Below are 24020 nucleotides of genomic sequence, written 5' to 3' on the forward strand. Positions count from 1 at the left end.
AAAGTCGGTCACACTCGTCAAACACTATGTTTGACGATTGTGACCAACCTGTCAATCAGTCCTCCAAGTGATGCTCCAGATCGTTAGGAAAACGCTAGCATACTGCAAGCTAATTACACTTGCAAAATGCTAGTTTTTCCACGGGAAAATCGCGGGAATTTAAAATGTGATTTTCCCGCGGAATGGAATTCCGGAATTCTCATGGTAACTTCCGCGGGAATTCCGCTACGTGTGAACCCAGTCTTAGGGTATGTGCACATGGTGTTATCCAATGGCTTTTTGAAACTGCAGTGCACATGCTGCAGATTTTCCTTGCAGATTTGCTGCGGTTTTAAATCTGCAGCAAGTTAATTCTTTCTGCGGATTCCGCTGTGGTTTGACACCTGTTCCATTGTCCAGGTGTCAAAACACAGGGGCAAACTGCAGGCAAATGCGCAGATAAACCGCAGGTGATTTTATCTGCAGATTTACCTAAAAAATCCGCGCGGAAAAATCAGCAGCTGAATCCGCAGTGTGAGCACTCACCCTTAGGCTATGTGCACACGCTGCGATTTTTGCTGCGGACCTGCAGTGTACAGTAGCATGTTATCCTATGGGATTTACAAGCCACTGTGCACATGCTGCGGATTTTTAACTGCGGAAAAGCTGCGGTTTTGAATCCGCAGAAAGAAATGACATGTCACTTCTTTTCTGCGGATTCTGCTGCGGTTTACCATCTCCTCCATTGTAGAGGTGATAAACCGCAGGGCAATACCGCAGGCCAATCCGCAGCGTGTGCACATAGCCTTAGGGTGTGTGCACATGTTGCGGATTCTGCTTCGGAATTTTCCGCACGGATTTTGCAAAATCCACAGGTCAAAAGACCTGCTGTGTATCTGCGGATTAGCCTGCGGTTTGACACCTGTAAGGCTAGTTTCACATTAGCGTTTACGGCCGCAGTGTCGGGCTGCGCACGGCCGCTGCTAAGCCCCGCCCCCTGCCGCGCCTCCGCCGGTAGCTCCGCCTCCAGGCGCATGACGCTGCATGCGTCCTGCGTCCCCTATCTTTATCACTGGAGACGCAGGCCGTGCGCAGTATGTTTGGCGGCGATGCGTTCTTTTGACGGTGCGCCGACCAGCGCCAAACGCAACCTATTGCAATTTGGTTGCGCTCGGCGCACCGTCAAAAGGATGCATGCGCCGCCAAACATACTGCGCACGGCCTGCGTCCCCAGTGATAAAGATAGGGGACGCAGGACGCATGCAGCGTCATGCGCCCGTAGGCAGAGCTACCGGCGGAGGCGCGGCAGGGGGCGGGGCTTAGCAGCGGCCGTGCGCAGCCCGACACTGCGGCCGTAAACGTTAATGTGAAACTAGCCTTACTGCTGCGGATTCCCCACAAAGAAGTGACATGCTGCGGCTTTAAAATTGCGGAAAATTCTGCGGTTTTCATTTTCCATTGAAAATAGGTACTGTACAATGCAGCAGAATCTGCAGCGTGTGCACACACCCTAAGGGTCCGCAGCAGATTCTGCTGTGTTGTACAGTCCCTTTTATTTCCTATGGAAATTAAAAAAAGCTGTGCACATGCTGCGGATTTTTCCGCCCGGTTTTGCTGCGGTTTACAATCCGCAGCATGTCAATTGTTTGGTGCAGAAACTACACCTCATCCAAAATCCGTGCACCAAAAAAACTAGGTGTGCACATAGCCGAGGAATCTCAGCCATAGATGTATCTGGGTCTTTCGGGAATTCCTCCATATCACAATGTCCTATCAGAGAGGAAGCTCTGGCGCCCCTAATAGTTTGTTTCTATTATGAAGCTGTAGGTGCGGTGTCTGGCCGGTGTGCTGACGTCACAGTGAGCGGTATACACTGAACACAGCTTCCCGCGGGAACTGGAGGCTGAGCTGCGCCCCAGTGACGTCACTTCCGGAAGATGGCGGCGCCTATGCTGTGCTCCACGCCGGTGCTGCTGTGCTGCTGAGTGCCGGGATTATCCCACAACCGGGAGGTGTGAGGTAAATACCCGGGGTATGACGTCTTCCATAGATTAGTACTGGTTTGCTGCGGACACCTGTGGGTATATTATTATTGCTCCTGCCTGCTGACACTCGCCATGTATGTGATTATTGCTCCTGCCTGCTGACACTCGCCATGTATGTGGTTATTGCTCCTGCCTGCTGACACTCGCCATGTATGATTATTGCTCCTGCCTGCTGACACTCGCCATGTATGATTATTGCTCCTGCTTGCTGACACTCGCCATGTATGATTATTGCTCCTGCCTGCTGACACTCGCCATGTATGTGGTTATTGCTCCTGCCTGCTGACACTCGCCATGTATGATTATTGCTCCTGCCTGCTGACACTCGCCATGTATGATTATTGCTCCTGCTTGCTGACACTCGCCATGTATGATTATTGCTCCTGCCTGCTGACACTCGCCATGTATGATTATTGCTCCTGCCTGCTGACACTCGCCATGTATGATTATTGCTCCTGCCTGCTGACACTCGCCATGTATGATTATTGCTCCTGCCTGCTGACACTCGCCATGTATGATTATTGCTCCTGCCTGCTGACACTCGCCATGTATGATTATTGCTCCTGCCTGCTGACACTCGCCATGTATGATTATTGCTCCTGCCTGCTGACACTCGCCATGTATGATTATTGCTCCTGCCTGCTGACACTCGCCATGTATGATTATTGCTCCTGCCTGCTGACACTCGCCATGTATGATTATTGCTCCTGCCTGCTGACACTCGCCATGTATGATTATTGCTCCTGCCTGCTGACACTCGCCATGTATGATTATTGCTCCTGCTTGCTGACACTCGCCATGTATGATTATTGCTCCTGCCTGCTGACACTCGCCATGTATGATTATTGCTCCTGCCTGCTGACACTCGCCATGTATGATTATTGCTCCTGCCTGCTGACACTCGCCATGTATGTGATTATTGCTCCTGCTTGCTGACACTCGCCATGTATGTGATAATTGCTCCTGCTTGCTGACACTCGCCATGTATGTGATAATTGCTCCTGCCTGCTGACACTCGCCATGTATGTGGTTATTGCTCCTGCCTGCTGACACTCGCCATGTATGTGGTTATTGCTCCTGCCTGCTGACACTCGCCATGTATGTGGTTATTGCTCCTGCCTGCTGACACTCGCCATGTATGTGATTATTGCTCCTGCCTGCTGACACTCGCCATGTATGTGATTATTGCTCCTGCCTGCTGACACTCGCCATGTATGTGGTTATTGCTCCTGCCTGCTGACACTCGCCATGTATGTGGTTATTGCTCCTGCCTGCTGACACTCGCCATGTATGTGGTTATTGCTCCTGCCTGCTGACACTCGCCATGTATGTGATTATTGCTCCTGCCTGCTGACACTCGCCATGTATGTGATTATTGCTCCTGCCTGCTGACACTCGCCATGTATGTGATTATTGCTCCTGCCTGCTGACACTCGCCATGTATGTGATTATTGCTCCTGCCTGCTGACACTCGCCATGTATGTGATTATTGCTCCTGCCTGCTGACACTCGCCATGTATGTGATTATTGCTCCTGCCTGCTGACACTCGCCATGTATGTGATTATTGCTCCTGCCTGCTGACACTCGCCATGTCTATATCACATTATTATTTTTTCTGCTGACTGCTTCCATGTACTCCTCATATTACTTATACTCCTCCTTTGGAACCTCCCCATAGACAAGACCTCTGTGGGTAGAAAGACTGATGTGTCCTGTCCATGCTGGGAGTTGTAGTGTCACTATCGCAGGGAGCCCGGGGTTCTCTCTTCCTGTGGTCGGTTCCTCGTGATATAACCTGGGCTTGTGCTTCTGCCCTCTGAGGAGCTGCTGATCCGTATATAACATGGACGCCCCGTCCAATATGAAGAGTGCGGGCCTGAAGTTTGCGGAGGAACAGATGCAGCGGCACGGCTGGACGGAAGGTGAGAGATGTAGCAGAGCTGCGCTGGTCTGTGTGTCCTCATTCTTGGTATTTCTACCACTCTTAGTAGGGGGGCAGTGTCATACATTGTAGTCGGTGCAGGTAAAGCGGGGGTCCCGACCCTTTCCATGTAGAGGTCGATGTACTTTACCTGCCGTTTTCTGCTTCCCTTTAGGTAAAGGACTTGGGAAACGCGAGGATGGAATTTCCAAAGCTATTAAAGTAAAAGTGAAGTGTGACACCGCCGGGGTAAGGGGCTCATATTCCTGGTTCTGGGGGTCTCCAAAAGGACCCTGATAACCATTTCACATAAGCGTTGAGGCTTTGTTAGGTGGTCCCTATAAGCTTTGTTCTGTTTTTATGATTCCCCAAAAATTGAGACTCTGATACCCCACTTTGTCTGCCGTGTTGTATACGGACCCCCTTGTAGCATGACATTTCTCCCTGCAGGTGGGACATAACTCTGCCGAGCAGTTCACCTTCCACTGGTGGGATCATGTGTTCAATAAGACGGCTTCCAGCATCTCGGTGGAGACAGACGAGGTGAGCAGCAGGATCCTCTGCTCACGCTTTCCTCAGCGGCCTTGTTTGGGGGAGGGGGAACGTACGAGGGGTAGCAACCAGGGCCGTGCCATCTCACCACCTTGTTCTCTCTTCAGGACGGTGTTAAGGTGAAGAAGGTGTCTGGAGATGATGGCGCCGTGTCCAGTAAGAAGCCTCGGAAGGCCATGCTCAACAGCACCATGCTGTACGGACGCTTCATTAAGGTTCGATGCCATAGCTCAGCACCCCAAATATAATGATGGGATCAGTAAAAGAGTAACAAACTTCTACACCGTGTCAGAGCTGTCTCACTGATAGATTCTCAGTTCACTCATTCTGCAGCTAGCAATACAGAAGCTACAGCAAGCAAACTGAACATTTTAAATAATGATTTTTGGCCCCAAATACATGCATTTAAGTATATAAAAAAAAAAAAAAAAAAAAGGTTTCCAACCCCTTTAAGAAGGCTGCTTTGAATGTGAATGGAGTATGTATAAGCCAAATTGAAGCAAGTATCTGCAGCGATGATCACGTGAATATATAATGGTGGAGTTGCCCTTTAATTGGCTGTGTATTCTGTCCCATTGCATTTGCAGTCGGCCACGCTGATGTCAGGGGGGGAGAAGCCGGTGGAAGAGTTGTCGTCATCATCTTCAGAAGGGAGTGAAGATGAGGATTTGAAACTTGATTTGTCGTCTGCGACTAAGTATGTTGTGACCTTCTGTGCTACGTCCTGATGTCTTGTGGTTTTCTTTCTTGAGTATTTCTTGTATTTACCTTATCTAGATTTAAAAAAAAAATAAATCCTGAATCTTTGTTTTTACCAACTATCATATTAGTCTGCCAAGTGCAAGCAGTAGTCAGTCACCTTAACATTGTTCAATTTGCTCCCATACGCACATATATACCAGTTAAAACACAATATTACGCACCATAAGTCTCAGCACTTCCAGAAGACTTAGCTTCTGCCAAGTTTTTTTTTTTGTCTTTTATCATAACTAAAATGCCTTAATTTACAGTAGACATAGGATCCACCTTTTAATAGGTGATGTCACAGCTCACCTCCTCCCACTCCTGTACAATGACTGATACATTTGTGCCCAAAAGTTTTACATACCCCAGCAGAATTTTTGCTTTCTTGGCCTTTTCCAGAGAATATGAATGATGACCCTGATCAAAAGTTCACATACCCTGGTGATTTTGGCCTGATAAAATGCACAGAAGTTGACACAAATGGGTTTGCATGGCTACTAAAGGTAACATCCTCACCTGTGACCTGTTTGCTTGTAATTAGTGTGTGCGCATAAAAGCTGAGTGAGTTTCTAGGATCCACTCTTGCATTTTTCATGCAGCCACTGACGTTTCTGGATTGTGAGTCATGGGGCAAGCAAAAGAATTGTTGACGGATCTATGGGAAAAGGTTGTTGAACTGTGTAAAACAGGAAAGGTATACAAAAAAGATATCCAAGGAATTGATAATGCCAGTCAGCAGCGCTCAAACTGTGATTAACAAATGGAAAAGCAGGGGCTCTGTAAAAACAAAACCAAGGTCAGGTAGACCAACAAAAATTTTGCCCACAACTGCCAGCAAAATTGTTTTGGATGCAAAGAAAAACCCACAAGTAACATCAGCTGAAATACTAGACTCTGTGAAAACTAGCAGTGTGGCTGTTTCCAGATACACAATAAGAAGGCACTTGAAGAAAAATGGGCTGCATGGTCGAGTCTCCAGAAGAAAGCCATTACTGCGCAAATGCCACACAGTTTCTCGCCTACACTACGCAAAACAGCACAGAGACAGGCCTCAAAACTTCTGGAACATGGTAATTAGGAGTGATGAGACCAAAATTGAACTTTTTGGCCACAACCATAAACGTTACATTATGTCAACAAGGGCTATGATGAAAGGAACACCATTTCTACTGTAAAGCACTGCGATGGATCGCTGATGTTTTGGGGATGTATGAGCTACAAAGGCACAGGAAACTTGGTCAAAGTTGAAGGAAAGATGAATGCAACACATTATCATCAAATACCAGAGGCAAATTTGCAATCGTCAGCCCGGAATCTGCACATGGGACTTACTTGGACGTTCCAACATGACAACGATCCAAAACACAAGGCCAAGTCAACCTGTCATTGGCTATAGCAGAACAAAGTGAAGGTTCTGGAGTGGACATCTCAGTCTCCTGACATCAGTATCATTGAGCCACTCTGGAGAGACCTCAAATGTGCAGTTCGTGCTAGACAGTCCATGAATTTTCAGGAACTGGAGGCTTTTTGCCAGGAACAGTGGGCAGCTTTACCATCTGAGAAAATAAAGAACCTCCTCCACAACTACCACAAAAGACTTCAATCTGTCATTAATGTTAGAGGCGGCAATACATGGTATTAAGAAATTGGGTACGTAAACTTTTGATCACGGTCATTTGGATGTTTTGGATTGTCGTTAAGATTTAAAAAGAAAAACACAGTAGTTTGACAAATGGCTTCACCTAACCATGAGTGGAGAAAATGTTTTGGTGTTATTCATATTCTCTGAAAAAAAGTCCAAGAAAGCAAAAGTTCTGTTGGGGGTATGTAAACTTTTGAGCACAACTGTAACACCTCTATATATAGCAAATAAAACAGGATCCACCATTCACATTAAGTGATATCACAGCTCACCTCCTCCCCCCTCCTGTACAATGACTGCACCCATCTTCAGCCCATGAGAGGATCAGCTCAATGGGGCTCCAGATTAAATGTGACCTCCATAAAATCCTACGTGTTCACTAGTAGTACATCTGCTTCCCGTAGGTTGTCTGATGAGGACCTTGTGAAGATCTGCGGTGGTCGGACAGCGCACAAGTAGGTTCATTGAAATTCTTCTATGAGAGAGGAGGGGACCTGGAAAGTTTAGGCACCATCTCGAGTGATGGCAATACACGATAGATGGTCTTAAAAATGGTAGAGTCTGAGAATGTTGGCGGTGTTTTATTTGCCCACCTGAGTAACGTTTTGCTTCCTGTCTCCTCAGAGGGGCTAGACATGGACTGACCATGAGTGCCAAACTCTTAAGAATTGAGGAGCAGGAAAAAGCATTTATGGAAAAGTATGGGAAGAAGGAAACTAAGCTGCAACCGTCCAAGTCTGGAGTAAAGTCAATGGATGGTGAGGATGAGAAGAAGAAAAAACAGAGGGGAGGAAAGTTTGATGATGAAGAACAGGAGAATCTTTCTGAAATATTGAAAAAGAAGCAAAGAAAGGAAATCCGTGATGATTTGGTCGAAAAGGCACTTAAGGGTCATGTTCATGTTCCTTGTAAGGAGGAAAATACAAGGACCTCAAAGAAGACAGAGCTGGTTGAAAAAGCAGAGGTGATTAGTGACAACAGAAATGGTCATCGAAGACCGAAAAAGAAGAAAAGGAAAGCAGCCGACAGTGAAGAGTCCATGTACAATTACCACTCAGAAGATGGAGAAAAGGAACTTGAACTTACAGATAAGGAGGCAAGAAAGTCGAAGAAGAAGAAGAGGAGAACAGAAGACCACGAAGAGTTGGTCAACTCTAAAGAGGAGCCATCAAAAAAATCCAAAAATAAAAAGTGGAAAGTGGATGGCAGGGAAGATAATCCGAATGCGGGAGAAGGAATATCAAGGCAGGAAAAGAAGAAACTGGCGGACAATGAAGACCATGAAGAATACACCAAAGCCAAGAAGAAGTCAAAACGCAGGAATTGAGCAGTGTCAGGGAGCTGGAGATGATGATGTGCCACGTTTGTGGCATTGGGAATAATAATTGGGACATAATTACATCCTGAAGGATATTTTTAAAGAGAGGGGGGGGGGGGGGGGGGGAAATCATGCAGAGCAAGCGTCAGTGACCTCCATCATGTAGCCGTAGCGTTTCATGGGTACTGAACTTTAGCATGGAGTCTCCTACGTGCCTTCTAATACCTGGTGAGAAGATAAGCAACTTATTGTCAGTAGAAGGATTAGAAAATCGGAGGGTGGGGTACTGCAAAATTAGGAAGGCTTTTTTAATAAACGCACATCTTGATATTGTCCATATTTTTTTAAAGTATTTATTGGTTCTATACAAAGTGCTCAGGTTCAATTTTAATCAAAGTCCTGATGAAAGTGAAGCTCCATGATCGCCTGCTGCTCCCTGTGTGGCTCAAGTTGTCCTTTGGTCAGCGCTACCGTTCTGCAGCGTCTTCAGAGCAGTCTAAGTACACAGTCTGTATCGGGGTAGTCCGGGAGGCTGAGGTTGTACTTCTTCTGTAAGGCCACGGGGACAAAGCGCCCGCCCAGGTAGTGGTAGCGTCCGGAGAAGTGAACGGCCGACTGCTTGGGGGCCGTCAAGGAGATGAGCATGTCTGGCTGCAAGCCGTCTGGATTTCCTTTCTCCACATCCCATCCTTTAAATGGATATCAAATTATATATACATTAGCGATACTAAGTACATCCTGTATTATATCACAGAGCTGCACTCGATATTCTGCTGGTGCAGTCACTGTGTACATACATTACATTACTGATCCTGAGTTACATCCTGTATTATACCCCAGAGCTGCACTCACTATTCTGCTGGTGCAGTCACTGTGTGCATATATTACATTACTGATTCTGTACTGATCCTGAGTTACATCCTGTATTATACTCCAGAGCTGCACTCGATATTCTGCTGGCGCAGTCATTGTGTACATACATTACTGATCCTGTACTGATCCTGAGTTACATCCTGTATTATACTCCAGAGCTGCGCTCACTATTCTGCTGGTGCAGTCACTGTGTACATACATTACTGATCCTGAGTTACATCCTGTATTATACCCCAGAGCTGCACTCACTATTCTGCTGGTGCAGTCACTGTATACATTACATTACTGATCCTGAGTTACCTCCTGTATTATACTCCAGAGCTGCACTCACTATTCTGCTGGTGCAGTCACTGTGTACATACACTACATTACTGATCCTGAGTTACATCCTGTATTATACTCCAGAGCTGCACTCACTATTCTGCTGGTGCAGTCACTGTGTACATACATTACTGATCCTGTATTATACCCCAGAGCTGCACTCACTATTCTGCTGGTGCAGTCACTGTGTACATACACTACATTACTGATCCTGAGTTACATCCTGTATTATACTCCAGAGCTGCACTCACTATTCTGCTGGTGCAGTCACTGTGTACATACATTACTGATCCTGTACTGATCCTGAGTTACATCCTGTATTATACCCCAGAGCTGCACTCACTATTCTGCTGGTGCAGTCATTGTGTACATACATTACTGATCATGAGTTACATCCTGTATTATAGTCCAGAGCTGCACTCACTATTCTGCTGGTGCAGTCACTGTGTACATACATTACATTACTGATCCTGTACTAATCCTGAGTTACATCCTGTATTATACCCCAGAGCTGCACTCACTATTTTGCTGGTGCAGTCACTGTGTACATACAATACATTACTGATCCTGAGTTACATCATATATTATACACCAGAGCTGCACTCACTATTATGCTGGTGCAGTCACTGTGTACATACATTACTGATCCTGTACTGATCCTGAGTTACATCCTGTATTATACCCCAGAGCTGCACACACTATTCTGCTGGTGCAGTCACCATGTACATACATTACTGATCCTGAGTTACATCCTGTATTATACCCCACAGCTGCATTCACAATTCTGCTGGTGCAGTCATTATGAACATACATTACAGTACTTATCCTGTACTGATCCTGAGTTACATCCTATATTGTACTCCAGAGCTGCGCTCATTATTCTGCAGATCTTGGAGAAAAAAAATCTTCAGAAGATGCTGGTTTTCAGCACTGCATTTAAAGTCAACACTTATCTTTAATGCAAATTACAAGAATGGGTTCAGACACTGAATACAGACTCTTCGAAGATTCCAGCTCTAAAGCGGTCAGAATTGTGAATGCAGCTCTTGAATATAATCACTTTTACAGAAGTCTGGTATGGATACAGTGTAATGCACGAGGAAGTGAAGACCTTACCTGACGGGATGTCGACACTGGCGATGGGTATTGTGATTCGCTTCAGCGTATTCAGGATGCTGCCAAAGGGTTCCCGCACTGCACCCTTAAAGCTGAATCCAAAAATGGCGTCAATGACCAAGTTATAGGCTTCATCGATGACCTCGGCCTGGAGGAAAAAGTGCAAGAGAATTTCCAGCCCAGCACCTAAATGCCACAATAAATACAATGGCCCTAAAGAAAATATAACCCCATTGGGGGCAACAGCGCGGGAAGAAGCTCCTCCCAGCCGGCGGTCTACTATGTGGCTATGTTTTTCACACTACAAAAACTTTACCTCTTCTGGAAACTCTGACAGCAGGGGTATGTCCATTTTTTGACACTGTGTGGTTAAATTCTCAAACAAGGTCTTGTTTGGACGCTTGGGGTAATAAACAGCTGGTAAATAACCCTGCGGGGAGAGAGGAGGAACGTGAGCTCTGTATGTACAATAGTGAGTGCAGCTCTGGAGTAGAAAACAGGATGTAACTCAGGATGGGTAATGTGTGTATAGAGGGACTTCACCAGCAGAATAGTGAGTGCAGCTGTGGTGTATGATACAGGATGATCAGTACACAATCAGTAATGTAATGTATGAACACAGGGACTGCAGCTCTGGAGTAACTCATAATCAGTACAGGATCAGTAATGTATGTAGACAGTGACTGCACCAGCAGAATAGTGAGTGCAGCTCTGAAGTATAATACATGATGTAACTCAGGATCAGTAATGTAATGGATAACAAATATCAGTGTACCGAAGTCTGACATTAGAATTATTCTGACATATGGCGGTATTTTCTGTTTGGATTTTGCGGTCCGACATATTGAACATTTCTCCCGTGGCCTGTTTGTTGGAGCACTGTAATATTAATCCTAGTCTATCCTTTCTCCGGTGTATGCTTCTCACTCGCTGTCACTTTCCCGGGGGCGGCTGTGCTCTTAATGTGAGGTCCTTGTAAAGCAGCAAACTTTAACCACAATGTCCTACATTCGCTGTGAGCGTAAATGGTGGGAGGGATGGACAACAAATCACTAGAATGGGAAAAATCTGTGGGGCGCCCGATTTTTGTCTCTGGCATCAATCAATGATTAGATGTCTGATCTATCTGCGGAGATGATCCTTAAAGGGGAAGTCATAATCCAAAACTTACAAAGAGCTTCAGGTGTCGGGCGCACACTAGTCCGTCACCGCCATTGTTCCCGGGGCCACAAATAACCAGCACGGTGGGCAGACAGGCCGTGAAGGAGCTCACTGGGTAAGCCTGAAATACCAAACAAATGCATTGCACAACAGCCTGACAGCAAGCAGAGGTCTGGACAAGGGCTACGCCTCATGTATACAACACGATCAGGGATGTCATACACTAGATATCACAAGACAGTCGCAAGTGGGTAAATAAAGGATCCTTGTTTTGTGCATTCAGCTCCTGTCAGACCAGGACCCTGGCCCAGACATCTCCCCCACCTTGGCAATGGCGGTGGCACAGCTGAGTCCGGCCAGTTCCATCAACTGATCCACACTGAACTTGTACTCGTTAAAGAGCTCCTCATCCACCGCTTGCGCCTCCGCCTGACTAAGAGATGGGAAAACAAGGGTACCATTACAGCATCAATGGGATAACGGGTACCTATGGGTAAGGGCGTCTGTAATAAGCGCAATTATTCATTCCAATAGCGCAGAACATTGGGATCATACGCCGAGGGTCACATCAGCTATATATAAATTACATGGTCTTCGTCTATAATGTGTCTCTGAATCCAACCGCCATGAAAAGAATCAGAAGATATTGCTTTTTTATTGATATAAGTGAGTCTGATTTCCTTTTTTTAGAGGAAACCAGTGTAACTCCATTTTAAAATTTAGCCCAGGGAATTGTCAAGAGGCGTTTCCCACGGCAGCCAATCAGATGACACTTACTAACTTCTAACCTGAACCAGACAAATGAAACCTGAACTGTGATTGGTTGGTAACGGCAACTCTTCCAGCATCGAGAATGTACCTCATTAGGGAGTGAATAGCACAAATAAATAAACATTTGCGCCCTCACCTGAGGTATTTGAGCCCTCCCTCCATTACAGCACTGGCCCGGTACTGAACTCTCCCGTCTCCAACCGTCCGGACACAGGTATCCGACCTCAGTCCTAGGCGACCACCCCCAACCAGGAGGCCGAGGCCGAAAAGTGCCCGGATTCCGTACATCCGACACTAGCCACGCCCCCTTCAGCTCCAGCGACCTCTTCCTGGTTTTACTAAAGCACAGGCGCATTACATAGTAGGACTTTGTTCCGCGCATGCGCGCTATGAACTTTGTGACTAAAAGCGATGGAAACAGTAATAATATCACAAAATAAAATTTTATTTAATATACAATCAAAAAGTAGATTTGTTTTATGGAAATCACATTTAAATACAATGTAAACACTTTATAAAATATATAAGGCTCCTGCCAAGTTAGAGACCACATTGAGAGTAATACAAAGTGCTAATAATATATACACATACAGTCACATGACCTTATGGGATACAATAGTGTGTCCTGGTCACATGACTGAATTGATTGCAGACAATTTTGATTCTTGCGTTTTTGTTTTTTTCTCTTTTTTATTTTCCTATCCCCATTGTGGTATAGAAATGTTTTCTATTTTTGGGGACGAGTTGTAGTTTTGGATGACACCATTTATTTTACCTTATAATGTGCTGAAAAATGGGGGGGAAAGAAATCAAGTTGGGTGAAATAAAAACCAAACAAACGCATTTGTGCCATTATTTTGGGTGTTTTATTTACGAGGTCCAGCACTGACCCTGTAATGTAATTCTATGCGTCAGGACGAATGCGGCAATACCAAATTTGTATTATTTGTTAAATATCAAAATGGGGGTCTCCTTTATGCCAACTGGATTGCCATGGCAACTCCTGATCGCATAGCGGTAAAGAGAGGAGGGAGGTGGAGCTGAATAATAGACCCCCACTGGGATCCCGTCACTAAAATGCTGTTGTCCGACATTGATAACAGAATTTAAGTGGTTAAATGCCATTGTTGTTGTTTGAAGCAGGTGCCAGCTGTGTAACATGGCTGCCACCTGCCAAGTGCTTCAGACACTCACACCCTCTCTGCGCCGTATTATTTCATAATTGACTAAGAAAGAGTTAACCCACTAGTGGTGCCAAGGAGAAAACTGAGATTGTTTTTCTTCACTTTTTTTAAAATAAAATTTTCAATACACTTAGGAAATTACAATGTAAAGAGGAAGAGCGTGTCCTAAATTCACTTAGAACCAGCTCTGGAGGACCCGACATGTCCATGCGTCACACAGAGAGCCCATTGATTTCTATGACCCCAGTGTAATACCTCATTTGTCCCCTGGAGGTGCTGTAGGGAAAGTAATCACTAGTGCCCAAGATCTGTTGATCATATGGTCAAACACAGATTCCTGTGTAAATATACCCCATAATCGCTGCTATATAGTCACTTTGATAGACATGTTGGGTCTGTTTTAATCTCACCGATCACTCGATTGGGCCCTGTACTCAGTGAGAAGTCATGAAGGTAATAAATAGGACAGGTCGCTGCCATGACGGGTGATTTCCTTGGAAAAAAATTACACGGGAACTCTGATTGAAATAAGAGCTTGCAATCATTAATAACCAGTCTCCTCAGAAATCACCTCACCAGCAGCGGCCATCTTGTCTATCCTCAGCCCACATTAATTCCGCAGCAATCATCTACTTGGCTTACAAAATAAATGCTGTGGTAATAACCGTTATTTTCTAAGCAGACTGATCATCCTGGGGAGAGGACGGCCGTCTTTTAGTCACGGCAGGCAATAACAAGATGGCTGAAAGCTTCCTCAGCGGGACATTATACACTTATCCCAGAAATAGAGGGCACTCAGGAGGCGATGGCCCCCAGAGAACAGATTTATGGGGGTGGCGGTGGATTAACAAAGACTTTGATCCCACTGTGATTTTCTGTTGTCATTACTGTGGGCACCCATGGCTGACAGGCCTGCCCTATACGTTATATGGTGGCAGCCATTTTGGAAGACAACAAAGTATTGGTTAGTAACATCACTACAGCCTCTATGACAGTGGCAAACAGAGTGCCCCCATAACAATAACACCAACAGTGCCCCAAAACAGAAACAACCACAGTGCCCCCATAACATTAACATCCACAGTGCCCTAATAAAGGTGGTATTCACAACCACAGGGTGCTGGTCATCTTCCCTGCTTATCCCTCTATCAACCACCTCCAATTTACAAAAGATCCCAGAATAAAAGGTAGACGTTTATGTTCCAGGGCAGACATGGACATGGCAGACATTTCTAGTCCTTCTTAGATGTTGTTTTTTTTTGGTGGCAAGATTAAAATTATTTTGTTGTGCTGATGTTATAAAGTCCTGGTAATGGGGAAATCACATGATGCTACACATCCGGGACTGTAGTTTGGATCTTCTTGGCTTCTCAAGAGGTTCTGGTCTGGGAACATGAAGACAATTCGAGGACTCGCAATCACTCCTGAAACAGATATGCAAACAGTGAATCCACCAGCAGAATAGTGAGTGCAGCTCTGGGGTATAATACAGGATGTAACTCAGGATCAGTAATGTAATGTATGTGCACAGTGACTGCACCAGCAGAATAGTGAGTGCAGCTCTGGGGTATAATACAGGATGTAACTCAGGATCAGTAATGTAATGTATGTACACAGTGACTGTAACATCAGAATAGTGAGTGCAGCTCTGGGGTATAATACAGGATGTAACTCAGGATCAGTAATGTAATGTATGTACACAGTGACTGCACCATCAGAATAGTGAGTGCAGCTCTGGGGTATAATACAGCATGTAACTCAGGATCAGTAATGTAATGTATGTACACCGTGACTGCACCAGCAGAATAGTGAGTGCAGCTCTGGAGTATAATACAGGATGTAACTAAGGATCAGTAATGTAATGTATGTACACAGTGACTGTACCATCAGAATAGTGAGTGCAGCTCTGGAGTATAATACAGGATGTAACTAAGGATCAGTAATGTAATGTATGTACACAGTGACTGCACCAGCAGAATAGTGAGTGCAGCTCTGGAGTATAATACAGGATGTAACTAAGGATCAGTAATGTAATGTATGTACACAGTGACTGCACCAGCAGAATAGTGAGTGCAGCTCTGGGGTATAATACAGGATGTAACTCAGGATCAGTACAGGATCAGTAATGTAATTTATGTACACAGTGACTGCACAAGCAGAATAGTGAGTGCAGCTCTGGGGTATAATACAGGATGTAACTCAGGATCAGTAATGTAATCTATGTACACAGTGACTGCACCAGCAGAATAGTGAGTGCAGCTCTGGAGTATAATACAGGATGTAACTCAGGATCAGTAATGTAATCTATGTACACAGTGACTGCACCAGGAGAATAGTGAGCGCAGCTCTGGAGCCTGAAATTGTGGGAAAAGTATAAGAATTTTAGTCTTACCTCTCTGCCTCCAATGTCTTCAGCTTTAGCGTTTCGTAGTCGTGGTTGCCTGACATGTATAGAAGAATATGTTAGAAACTTCCTCTTATAATACCACCTCCTTCCATGTCATCAGTGTTATATATTTTCACCAAAATTTATGCTGGGAGTTTTAGTTTTGCAAAAGCTGTGGAGACCCAGACTAGTGTAATCCTCTGTGAGCCATTTTTTAACTCTTCTAATACCGACACTTACTTTTCTGAGTGTTCTGCAGGGGGCAGTTCTGGTAGAACGGTTCTGGATGCAGATACGTATTATTCAGATTGCTGAAAGAAAGAGCTGCAGATAAGTAACGATGCCTAAAGGATCATGGGTCATCCTCTATAGCATGGGGGCAGCGGGTCCTGGTGCCCACATGAGTCCATTGCCATGTAGTAAGCCATCAGGGCTGTTTTCCAAAAAACATGCCACCCCTATCTACCGATTGTGTTGGGTGTTGCAGCTCAGCGCTATTGAAATGAATAATGCAAAGCTTGCAATACCAAACACAACCTGCAGACTGGGGTGGTACTATTTTTTGGCAGAAAATGTTTTTTTCTTACTCCAAAGGGTCTCTAAGTGAATCATCTTGGCTGATCAGAAGATCTGTTACCTGTTGGCTTGAGGATGATTTCTAGAACAACCGGCGGCAGTGGTGGCGGTCTCCGCGCAGTCCTCAGAGTATGCATTAGTTACCACTGTGAGGGTATCAGAGTCATCCTCGTCCCCAGGTACATCTGAAAAAGGAAAGCAGTGGATCCCACAGCTGCGCTCTTTGTGTGGAGGAAGGATGATTGCTCTTACCAGAGGCGACAGTAAAATAACGCAGATCTGCAGGTGCAAAGACAAATCTGCCGCACGTGGAGCAGAATCTGGTGCTACGGGAGACACGGCAGTACAGGCACTTAAAGTAATTTGTGAGAAGACTGAAACTTCCTGTGTTTTTCTCTACACTTTTACACCTGCGAACACCTCAGGTTATTTGAGAACTTTGGTAAACTATCCAAGATCTGGGAATGGTCGTTGCCTAGGTCAATGAACTAGATTGTCTGCTTTTGGCATCCCCTTTATTAAAAAGGTCTCCCAATGATAAGGAGATCATGAGATATCCCACTTTTAAGATCCACAGCAATCAGCTGGAATCTGGTAAAGGTTTCATTTTCTACAGCTCCCCCGCAGGAATAGTGAAGTATTGCAACAAACTGTCAATAAAATTCTTAAATTGGTCCATTACTGGACAACCCCTGCTTAATCACTTCTCTACTCTGCTCCCAATGCAGCAACCAACCAACATCTGCTCTGACACAATATTGCAGTTCATGCAGCTGATCACTGATTGCTACCCTCCAGGTACAGCATCACCGCTGTAAGAGGTTAGTATACATTGTTATTATTTTAACTAGAGCCCTGAATTTATTAAGTAGGGTTGTACAGTGTGGACCCCTTTAAGGAAATATTGACAGTTGGTTGTAATACTCAATTTTTCCTGCGGGAAACTGCAAATAAAATTAAGCACCTGCTGCCAGATTCCAGCCGATTGCCATGGATTGTAAAAGTGCAATATCTTATGATCTCCTTATCATCGGGAAAACTTTTTAACAAACAAGGATTGGCCAAAACAGACATCAAGAATAAAACCCTTTTATTTAAGGACTATCACAGCACAGTTGCCAGATTTCCTGGGGCTAGAGGCTGCTTCCCTATTCCTAAAGGTAGGGGTGCCCTAGCTATCCCTGCTTCCTGGATTACCACTTCTGATGGTGAAGACGCCGAGACCACATGTCTTACTGAACTCCTTTATCTGTCCACTCCCACACCCAGGAAAGTGGGGAGTAAAAGTCTATACGAATACACAAACTACACAAACAAGAGAAGACGTACAGGGATAAATGAAAATACCAATCATACAAATATACACTCACATACGAGAAGTCTGATATCGTAGTCTTCTGGCCTGTCAAACCTGTGACAAGGACTCTGATTGTGCCCTATCTGTTTTGGGATGTTTCATTACCAGGACTCGATAAAAACACAATAGGAAAGAGTTATTACTAGTATGGTAGAATCCATGGCAATCAGATGGAATCTGGCAGCAGGTGTTTCATTTTTCTGCAATGCCCCCTCAGGGAAAATGAGGAATTGCAAGAAACTATAAATAATTTCTTAATGATCCTAATCAATTTTACCTGTTCTGTATGGGGATGTTCATTAGGTCACAAGAGAAACATGATAGGGAATATTTATTACTAGTATGGTAGGATCCATAGCAATCAGCTGGACATTTTTTTTGTTAATTTTTCTGCAGTGCCTCTACAGGGAAAATGAGGTATTGCAAGAATCTTTCAATTATTTCTTAACCTAATTTTGTTGGAGATATTTCATTATGAAGGCGTAAGAAAAACATAATAGGGGAGATTTATCAGTATAAGATGGAATCAGGCAGCAGGTGCTTCACTTTTCTGCAGCACCTGCATAGGGAAAATGAGGTATTGCAAGAAACTGTCCATCATTTCTTAACAAATCTGAGTGACAATACCCAATCTTTTTAGAAATATATCATTATGAGGTCTTGAGAAAAAAATGAATATGGTATATTTATCTATAGTATTATAAGACAGAATTTAGCTGCAGATGTTCAATAATTCTGCAGAGCCCCCGCAGGGAAAATGAGGGATTGCAGCAATCTGTCAATAATTTCTTCTTTTAGGAGGTATTTCATTATGATGGCACAAAAAAACCATAATAGGGTGATATTTATCAGTATGGGACTGAATCTGGCAACAGACGCTTTATTTTTCTGCAGCGTCCCCACAGGAGAAATGAGGTATTGCATAATTTCTGTAATTTCTTAACAAATCTCATCAAAAATACCCAATCTTTTTGGAGCTGTATCTTTATGAGGGCTTGAAAAAGCATAGTGGGAAAGATTTCGTAGTAGTGTTGTAGGATAAATAATTCCAGTAATCAGCTTTTTCCATATTAGATACAGATGACCTACCTCCGTTTTCTGAGGCCGAATGCTCATTGGTTGTGGTGGTCATCCTGGTTTTTATAGTTGCGTACATCTCTTCAGGTGGTGGTGGGCGGCTTATTCTTCGGGACATTCTTCGGGATCTGAGGAATGGATAAGATTTTAAATGAAGAGAATGGTCCCGGCCCCTGAACTTGAAAGCCCTGGTTTTGGGCTAATACATCTGGGCTGGTGTTCCTAAGCTCAACAAAAAGAAAATCCTCATCAGTATGGCCTTCTCTTTTTTCAGTATTGTTGGCATCAATACGACTGCCCTAGGTAATACTCTCTTTGACCTACTGCAGGTATTAGCAACCTGAAGCCCTCAAGCTGTTGTGCCCTAACATATGGTTGTAGTTTCAAAGAAGCTGGATAGGAGGTATAGCTATCATCTAAGGTGCTTGGAAGTGGTGTCCAACCTGTGACAAAACTACAACTTCCAGTGTGCCAAGACAATCATCGGCTGCCCAGGCATGATGGGATTGTGGTTTTGCCACTGGTTGTATACTTTTTTATAGTCCTCTTTTTGGCATTGAAAGTGCAGATTTGTACTCACTCTTGGGCAACCGGAGGAGACATGTGCATCAAAGAGGCATACTCCGAGTTCATGCTTGAAGGGTGTCTTGCAAGTTTTGCCCCTGGGATTTTCCCACCGAATCCTCTCTAGAAAAATTGTTAAATGGTGAATCAGAAACAGACGGTGAAGGACGGAATCAATCAAGAGATTTGGGGTGAAGCTGCTTTTTTAGGAAGGGAGGAAGTAGGTGACTTATCCCCTTAGGTTTCATCCTTACAAGCTAAATTGTAGGAACATCTCTTTAAGGAGAACCTGTTGCCGAGTCAACAGAGAACAGTTTTTTGTCTTTTTTTATTCCTGCTGCTCTCCTGAGTGTTGCACTTTTTCATTTTTTTAATCCGGCTTTTTACTTAGTGCTACTTTTTATTGTCTTTATCGAGGGGGCGGTGATCACAGGGTAATTATGTAGACATGCCCACAAAGAACCCTGTGAGCCACGCCCCCGTGTGAAGAACATAAAAATCAGCACTGAAAAAAGGCTCATATCTCTAGAACCGTATGGAACTGGATTAAAAAAAAAAGCTGGAAAATTCAAGGGAGCAGCGGGAATAAAATAAGAGCAAAAACTGACCACTATTGACCTGGTGAACGGCCCCCTTTAACACCCCCCATTCTACATTTGGGACCTATTTGGGGTGGTTTTATCAGGACCAGGACCCTGCAGTTATGTGCATTAATGTTAATCAGCTGCTGTTCTCGCAGATTGTGGTTTCAAGGTCGTACTGTGAATTCATCAGGGTCGGCCGCAGGAATGTGATAGATAATAAGGAAGGTTTTTCTGAAAGCCGCACACGATGCAGATAGGGATGCACTTACCAGAGGTACGGCCGGGGGTAGCCTTCCCCCATGGCTGAGGTGACGGTTTACAGACAGGTTGTATTGGAGAGCGTCAGTCAGCTTGTTTACTAAACGTTCCTGAGCGTTGGACGAGTCCTCCTGTAATAGACAATAACGAAAGAGTAATATTGCATATAAAGACTGCAGTGTTACTGTACATATGTGATTCAAGCAAGAACGGGAGGCTGAGAGCAAGCAGGAGTCAAAGAGCAAGAGGGAGGCAAACAGTAAGCAGGAGACTGAGAGTGTCATGATCCAGGATGGGATTTCGCTTTGACCCGTCCTGGTTAGACTAGGGGTTAATTGTGCTGCCTCTCTCTGGCAGCAGGAGGCTATTTAGTGCTCACTGGACCTGGGTCCGGTGTCAGTTATACTCCTGCCCTCGGCTGAGTTAAGTGACCTCTTGTATACGTGTGCCTTGTGCCTGATAACTTGTTGCTTGTTCGGTTGTGATCTGGTTCTGTCCCTGTTACGAGTTCTGCCTGCCCCTCTTGTACTGCGCTATCTCTCGTGTATGACTCTCTGCTTGTGACCCGACTTCTCTCTGCTCGTCCCCTTGGTACCACGTCGCCCTCTTGTGTATGACCTTTGGCTCTGTCTGACTACCCGTCTGTTCGTCCCTCCTGTACCTCGTTCGCCCGTACTGTGTGTGACCTCTGTTTTGCCTGACTCTGAGTTGTTGTATGGTGTCCTGTCCTATCTGAATACAGGACGCTAAGCCCCGCCCCCTTGCAGTCACATGACCATAGGTCCCGTGCCAGATTATTCAGTTTCAGTGTCCGCAGGACCTATGCCTCTTTACCTTCCAGCGCTGACTGGACCCTGACACTATTAGCCTGAAGCACACATGGTCACCTCTGCTGCCCGTCTCTACAGGTAACTTTCAGCACTGCTTCTGTACTCAGGACACACGCACTGGCTCTATGAGCAAGTGCAGTGCGGTGTCTCTGACATTATAACTGACCCATACCATTTTTTTTCTCTGCTCCCATTCACCTGTGTGTGTGATGGATCCTGTGCACACTCTTTCTGAGCAGGTTAAGCATCTGACGCAGATGTCTCAGAAACTCTTTGGAGAACAAAGAGTCCTGGCTCAGTCTCAGCAGCTGATCGCTGACACTGTGCAGGGGGTTCTTTCATTGGGGGCTCGGGATGTTACATTAATTTCCCCTGAGTCTCCAGTGAAGTTACCAGATACCTTTTCTGGAGATAAAAATGACTTCAGAGTTTTCAAGGAAGGCTGTAAGCTTTTTTTTTCCTTAAGACCACACTCTTCTGGGGATGAAGGTCAGAGAGTGGGGGTCATTATGTCTCTGTTAAGGGGAGCCCCCCAAGCCTGGGCTTTCTCCCTTCCTACCACGGCCCCTGAGCGTTTGACTGTGGATGCATTTTTTGAGGCCCTGGGGCATATTTATGATGAGCCTGATCGGGTGCGTATGGCTGAGGACAGGCTGATGAATGTTTGCCAGGGGAAACACTCAGCTGAGTGGTTTTGCTCAGAGTTCAGACGCTGGGCTGCTGAGGTCTGCTGGAACGACGCCGCTCTCCGGGGGTTGTTCCGTAGAGGCCTGTTTGAGCATCTGAAAGACGTCTTGGCTCTCCACCCCCCACCTGATGCCCTGGAGGAGGCTATGACACAGGCCGTCCGAATGGATCGCAGGTTACGGGCAAGGGGAGTGATACAAACCGAGACATCATTATTCTCCCAAGGAAGGGGAGCCAGTTCTTCATTGAAAATCACGGAGATGGGAACCATCCACCTTAAGGAGGAAGAAAGGAGACAACGGCAAGTGAGAAAATACTGTGCTCCCAGTGGCAAGTCTGGACATTGGAAAAAGGATTGCCCCTCCCGGCCACTAACCAACAAGCGACTGAGCCCGGGTGATTATCGTGGAAGTCACCCAGGCTCTCAGGTACCCTTTTCTGCATTTTCTAAAATGTCATTTCAAGTGGAACTTTGTTGTGGGGGTGTCTCCACATCCACTTCTGCCTTCGTGGATTGCGGTTCATCATTGAACTTTATTGACTCTGACTTGGTGGCCAGGTGTAAGTTAGGGACAGTTAGGTTGGAGACTCCGATTCACCTTGTTGCTATTGACAAAACACCACTGGTTAAGAATGACATTGTGTTTTGTACTGAAGAGTTTCTCCTTAAAGTGAGTTCCTTACACCAGGAACGTATTTCATGTTTTGTAATGAACAACCTGCCTGCGGGACTGGTGTTGGGGTTATCCTGGTTACAGCTGCATAATCCTGTGATTAATTGGGAATCTCGGGATATTGTTAAATGGGGTCCCTATTGCTCTGAGAAATGTCTTGTTTCTGTGTCTGTGTCGTCCGTGGGTCTAGAAGGCATTCCGGAGTGCCTGATAAATTATACTGACGTTTTCTCCGAAAAAGAGGCTGAGGTTTTACCACCACACCGCCCATTTGATTGTGCCATTGACCTGGTTCCAGGTGCTAAATTGCCCAAAGCCCGCCTGTATAACCTCTCGGGTCCGGAACGGGCTGCGATGAAGGAATATATTTCCGAGAGCCTCCGTAAGGGACATATTCGTCCTTCTGTTTCTCCTGTGGCGGCAGGGTTCTTTTTTGTAAAAAAAAAAGACGGTGGTTTGCGCCCATGCCTCGATTTTCGTGAGTTAAATAAAATAACTGTGAGGAATACTTATCCCCTTCCACTTATTCCTGATTTATACAATCAGTTGTCCGGAGCTAAGTGGTTTTCGAAATTAGATCTACGGGGAGCGTATAACCTTATCTGAGTCCGGGACGGAGATGAGTGGAAGACCGCTTTTCTCACTACTGAAGGGTTGTTTGAAAATTTGGTCATGCCCTTCGGCCTGACCAACGCTCCAGCGGTCTTCCAAAATTTCATAAATCATGTGTTCTCCGATTTGATTGGACGTTTTATGGTGGTGTATTTGGATGACATTTTAATCTACTCGCCTGATAAACAGGCTCACATTGGTCATGTTCGGACAGTTCTCCAAAGGCTCAGGGAGAACTGTCTTTTTGCTAAACTTGAAAAATGTTTATTTTTTGTTCAGGAACTGTCCTTTCTGGGGTTCATCGTGTCTGCAGAAGGGTATCGCATGGATCCTAATAAGGTGCAGGCCATTCTCGAGTGGGTTCAACCGTGTGATTTGAAGGGTCTGCAACGTTTCCTAGGGTTCGCTAATTATTATCGGAAATTTATAAGGGGGTTCTCACAGATGGTGAAACCCCTCACAGACATGACTCAAAAGGGGGCCGATATCAAGAATTGGTCAACCGCAGCGGTAGCGGCATTTCAGTTTTTGAAAAAATTTTTTCATGTCGGCCCCGGTTCTTATTCAACCGGACCCCTCTGAACCATTTATTGTTGAGGTAGACGCCTCAGAGGTGGGGGTGGGGGCGGTATTGTCCCAGGGACCCACCACTTTGACCAATTTAAGACCGTGCACCTTTTTCTCAAAGAAGTTCTCCCCTGCGGAGAGAAACTATGATGTGGGGAATCGGGAACTTCTGGCCGTAAAGTTGGCCTTTGAAGAATGGAGGCATTTTTTGGAGGGGGCT

General features: G+C 45.2%; 3 protein-coding genes across 6 annotated transcripts in view; 1 reads left to right on the plus strand and 2 right to left on the minus strand.

Moving 5' to 3' along the window:
• The first annotated feature begins 1828 nt into the window (after positions 1-1828).
• Positions 1829-8537, plus strand: GPATCH4 (G-patch domain containing 4). Of its 2 annotated transcripts, none has more exons than XM_073567129.1 (8): positions 1829-2011; positions 3704-3947; positions 4122-4195; positions 4397-4489; positions 4606-4713; positions 5086-5195; positions 7289-7339; positions 7509-8537. In XM_073567129.1, the coding sequence occupies exons 2-8, from the start codon at positions 3869-3871 to the stop codon at positions 8209-8211; spliced, it is 1218 nt and encodes a 405-aa protein (XP_073423230.1). In that variant the 5' UTR covers positions 1829-2011; positions 3704-3868; the 3' UTR covers positions 8212-8537. The 2 variants fall into 2 exon arrangements, with proteins under 2 accessions (XP_073423230.1, XP_073423229.1); XM_073567128.1 differs by having other exon boundaries at positions 1829-1998.
• Positions 8538-8539: 2 nt separating this feature from the next.
• Positions 8540-12841, minus strand: NAXE (NAD(P)HX epimerase). Of its 3 annotated transcripts, XM_073567130.1 has the most exons (6): positions 12581-12778; positions 11998-12106; positions 11684-11794; positions 10829-10942; positions 10513-10660; positions 8540-8891 (listed from the first exon to the last, which is right to left on the minus strand). In XM_073567130.1, the coding sequence occupies exons 1-6, from the start codon at positions 12730-12732 to the stop codon at positions 8689-8691; spliced, it is 837 nt and encodes a 278-aa protein (XP_073423231.1). In that variant the 5' UTR covers positions 12733-12778; the 3' UTR covers positions 8540-8688. The 3 variants fall into 3 exon arrangements, with proteins under 3 accessions (XP_073423231.1, XP_073423232.1, XP_073423233.1); XM_073567131.1 differs by lacking the exon at positions 11998-12106 and having other exon boundaries at positions 12581-12841; XM_073567132.1 differs by lacking the exons at positions 11684-11794; positions 11998-12106 and having other exon boundaries at positions 12581-12841.
• Positions 12842-12868: 27 nt separating this feature from the next.
• Positions 12869-24020, minus strand: part of TTC24 (tetratricopeptide repeat domain 24) — a 31719-nt gene continuing 20567 nt past the window's right edge. The window contains exons 6-12 of the mRNA XM_073567133.1: positions 20442-20561; positions 19605-19711; positions 19037-19152; positions 16652-16775; positions 16255-16325; positions 16021-16069; positions 12869-15052 (exon numbers count right to left, since the gene is read on the minus strand). Of these exons, the coding sequence (XP_073423234.1) occupies positions 14950-15052; positions 16021-16069; positions 16255-16325; positions 16652-16775; positions 19037-19152; positions 19605-19711; positions 20442-20561 (690 nt within the window). The 3' untranslated portion in view covers positions 12869-14949. The remainder of the gene's footprint in view (positions 15053-16020; positions 16070-16254; positions 16326-16651; positions 16776-19036; positions 19153-19604; positions 19712-20441; positions 20562-24020) is intronic.

Source organism: Dendrobates tinctorius, unplaced genomic scaffold, assembly GCF_039654945.1.
Source record: "Dendrobates tinctorius isolate UK_male_01 unplaced genomic scaffold, ASM3965494v1 ptg000019l, whole genome shotgun sequence".
Lineage (NCBI taxonomy): Eukaryota > Metazoa > Chordata > Amphibia > Anura > Dendrobatidae > Dendrobates > Dendrobates tinctorius.

Coding starts and splice junctions, on each gene's coding strand:
- NAXE (XM_073567130.1), bottom strand. CDS start 12,732: ATGTACGGAATCCGGGCACTTTTCGGCCTCGGCCTCCTGGTTGGGGGT. Junction 11,795..11,997: donor GTGCCACCGCCATTGCCAAG/GTGGGGGAGATG, acceptor TTGGTATTTCAG/GCTTACCCAGTGAGCTCCTT. Junction 10,661..10,828: donor TGTCAGAGTTTCCAGAAGAG/GTAAAGTTTTTG, acceptor TTTTTCCTCCAG/GCCGAGGTCATCGATGAAGC.
- GPATCH4 (XM_073567129.1), top strand. CDS start 3,869: ATGGACGCCCCGTCCAATATGAAGAGTGCGGGCCTGAAGTTTGCGGAG. Junction 5,196..7,288: donor GATTTGTCGTCTGCGACTAA/GTATGTTGTGAC, acceptor TGCTTCCCGTAG/GTTGTCTGATGAGGACCTTG. Junction 7,340..7,508: donor GGTGGTCGGACAGCGCACAA/GTAGGTTCATTG, acceptor CTGTCTCCTCAG/AGGGGCTAGACATGGACTGA.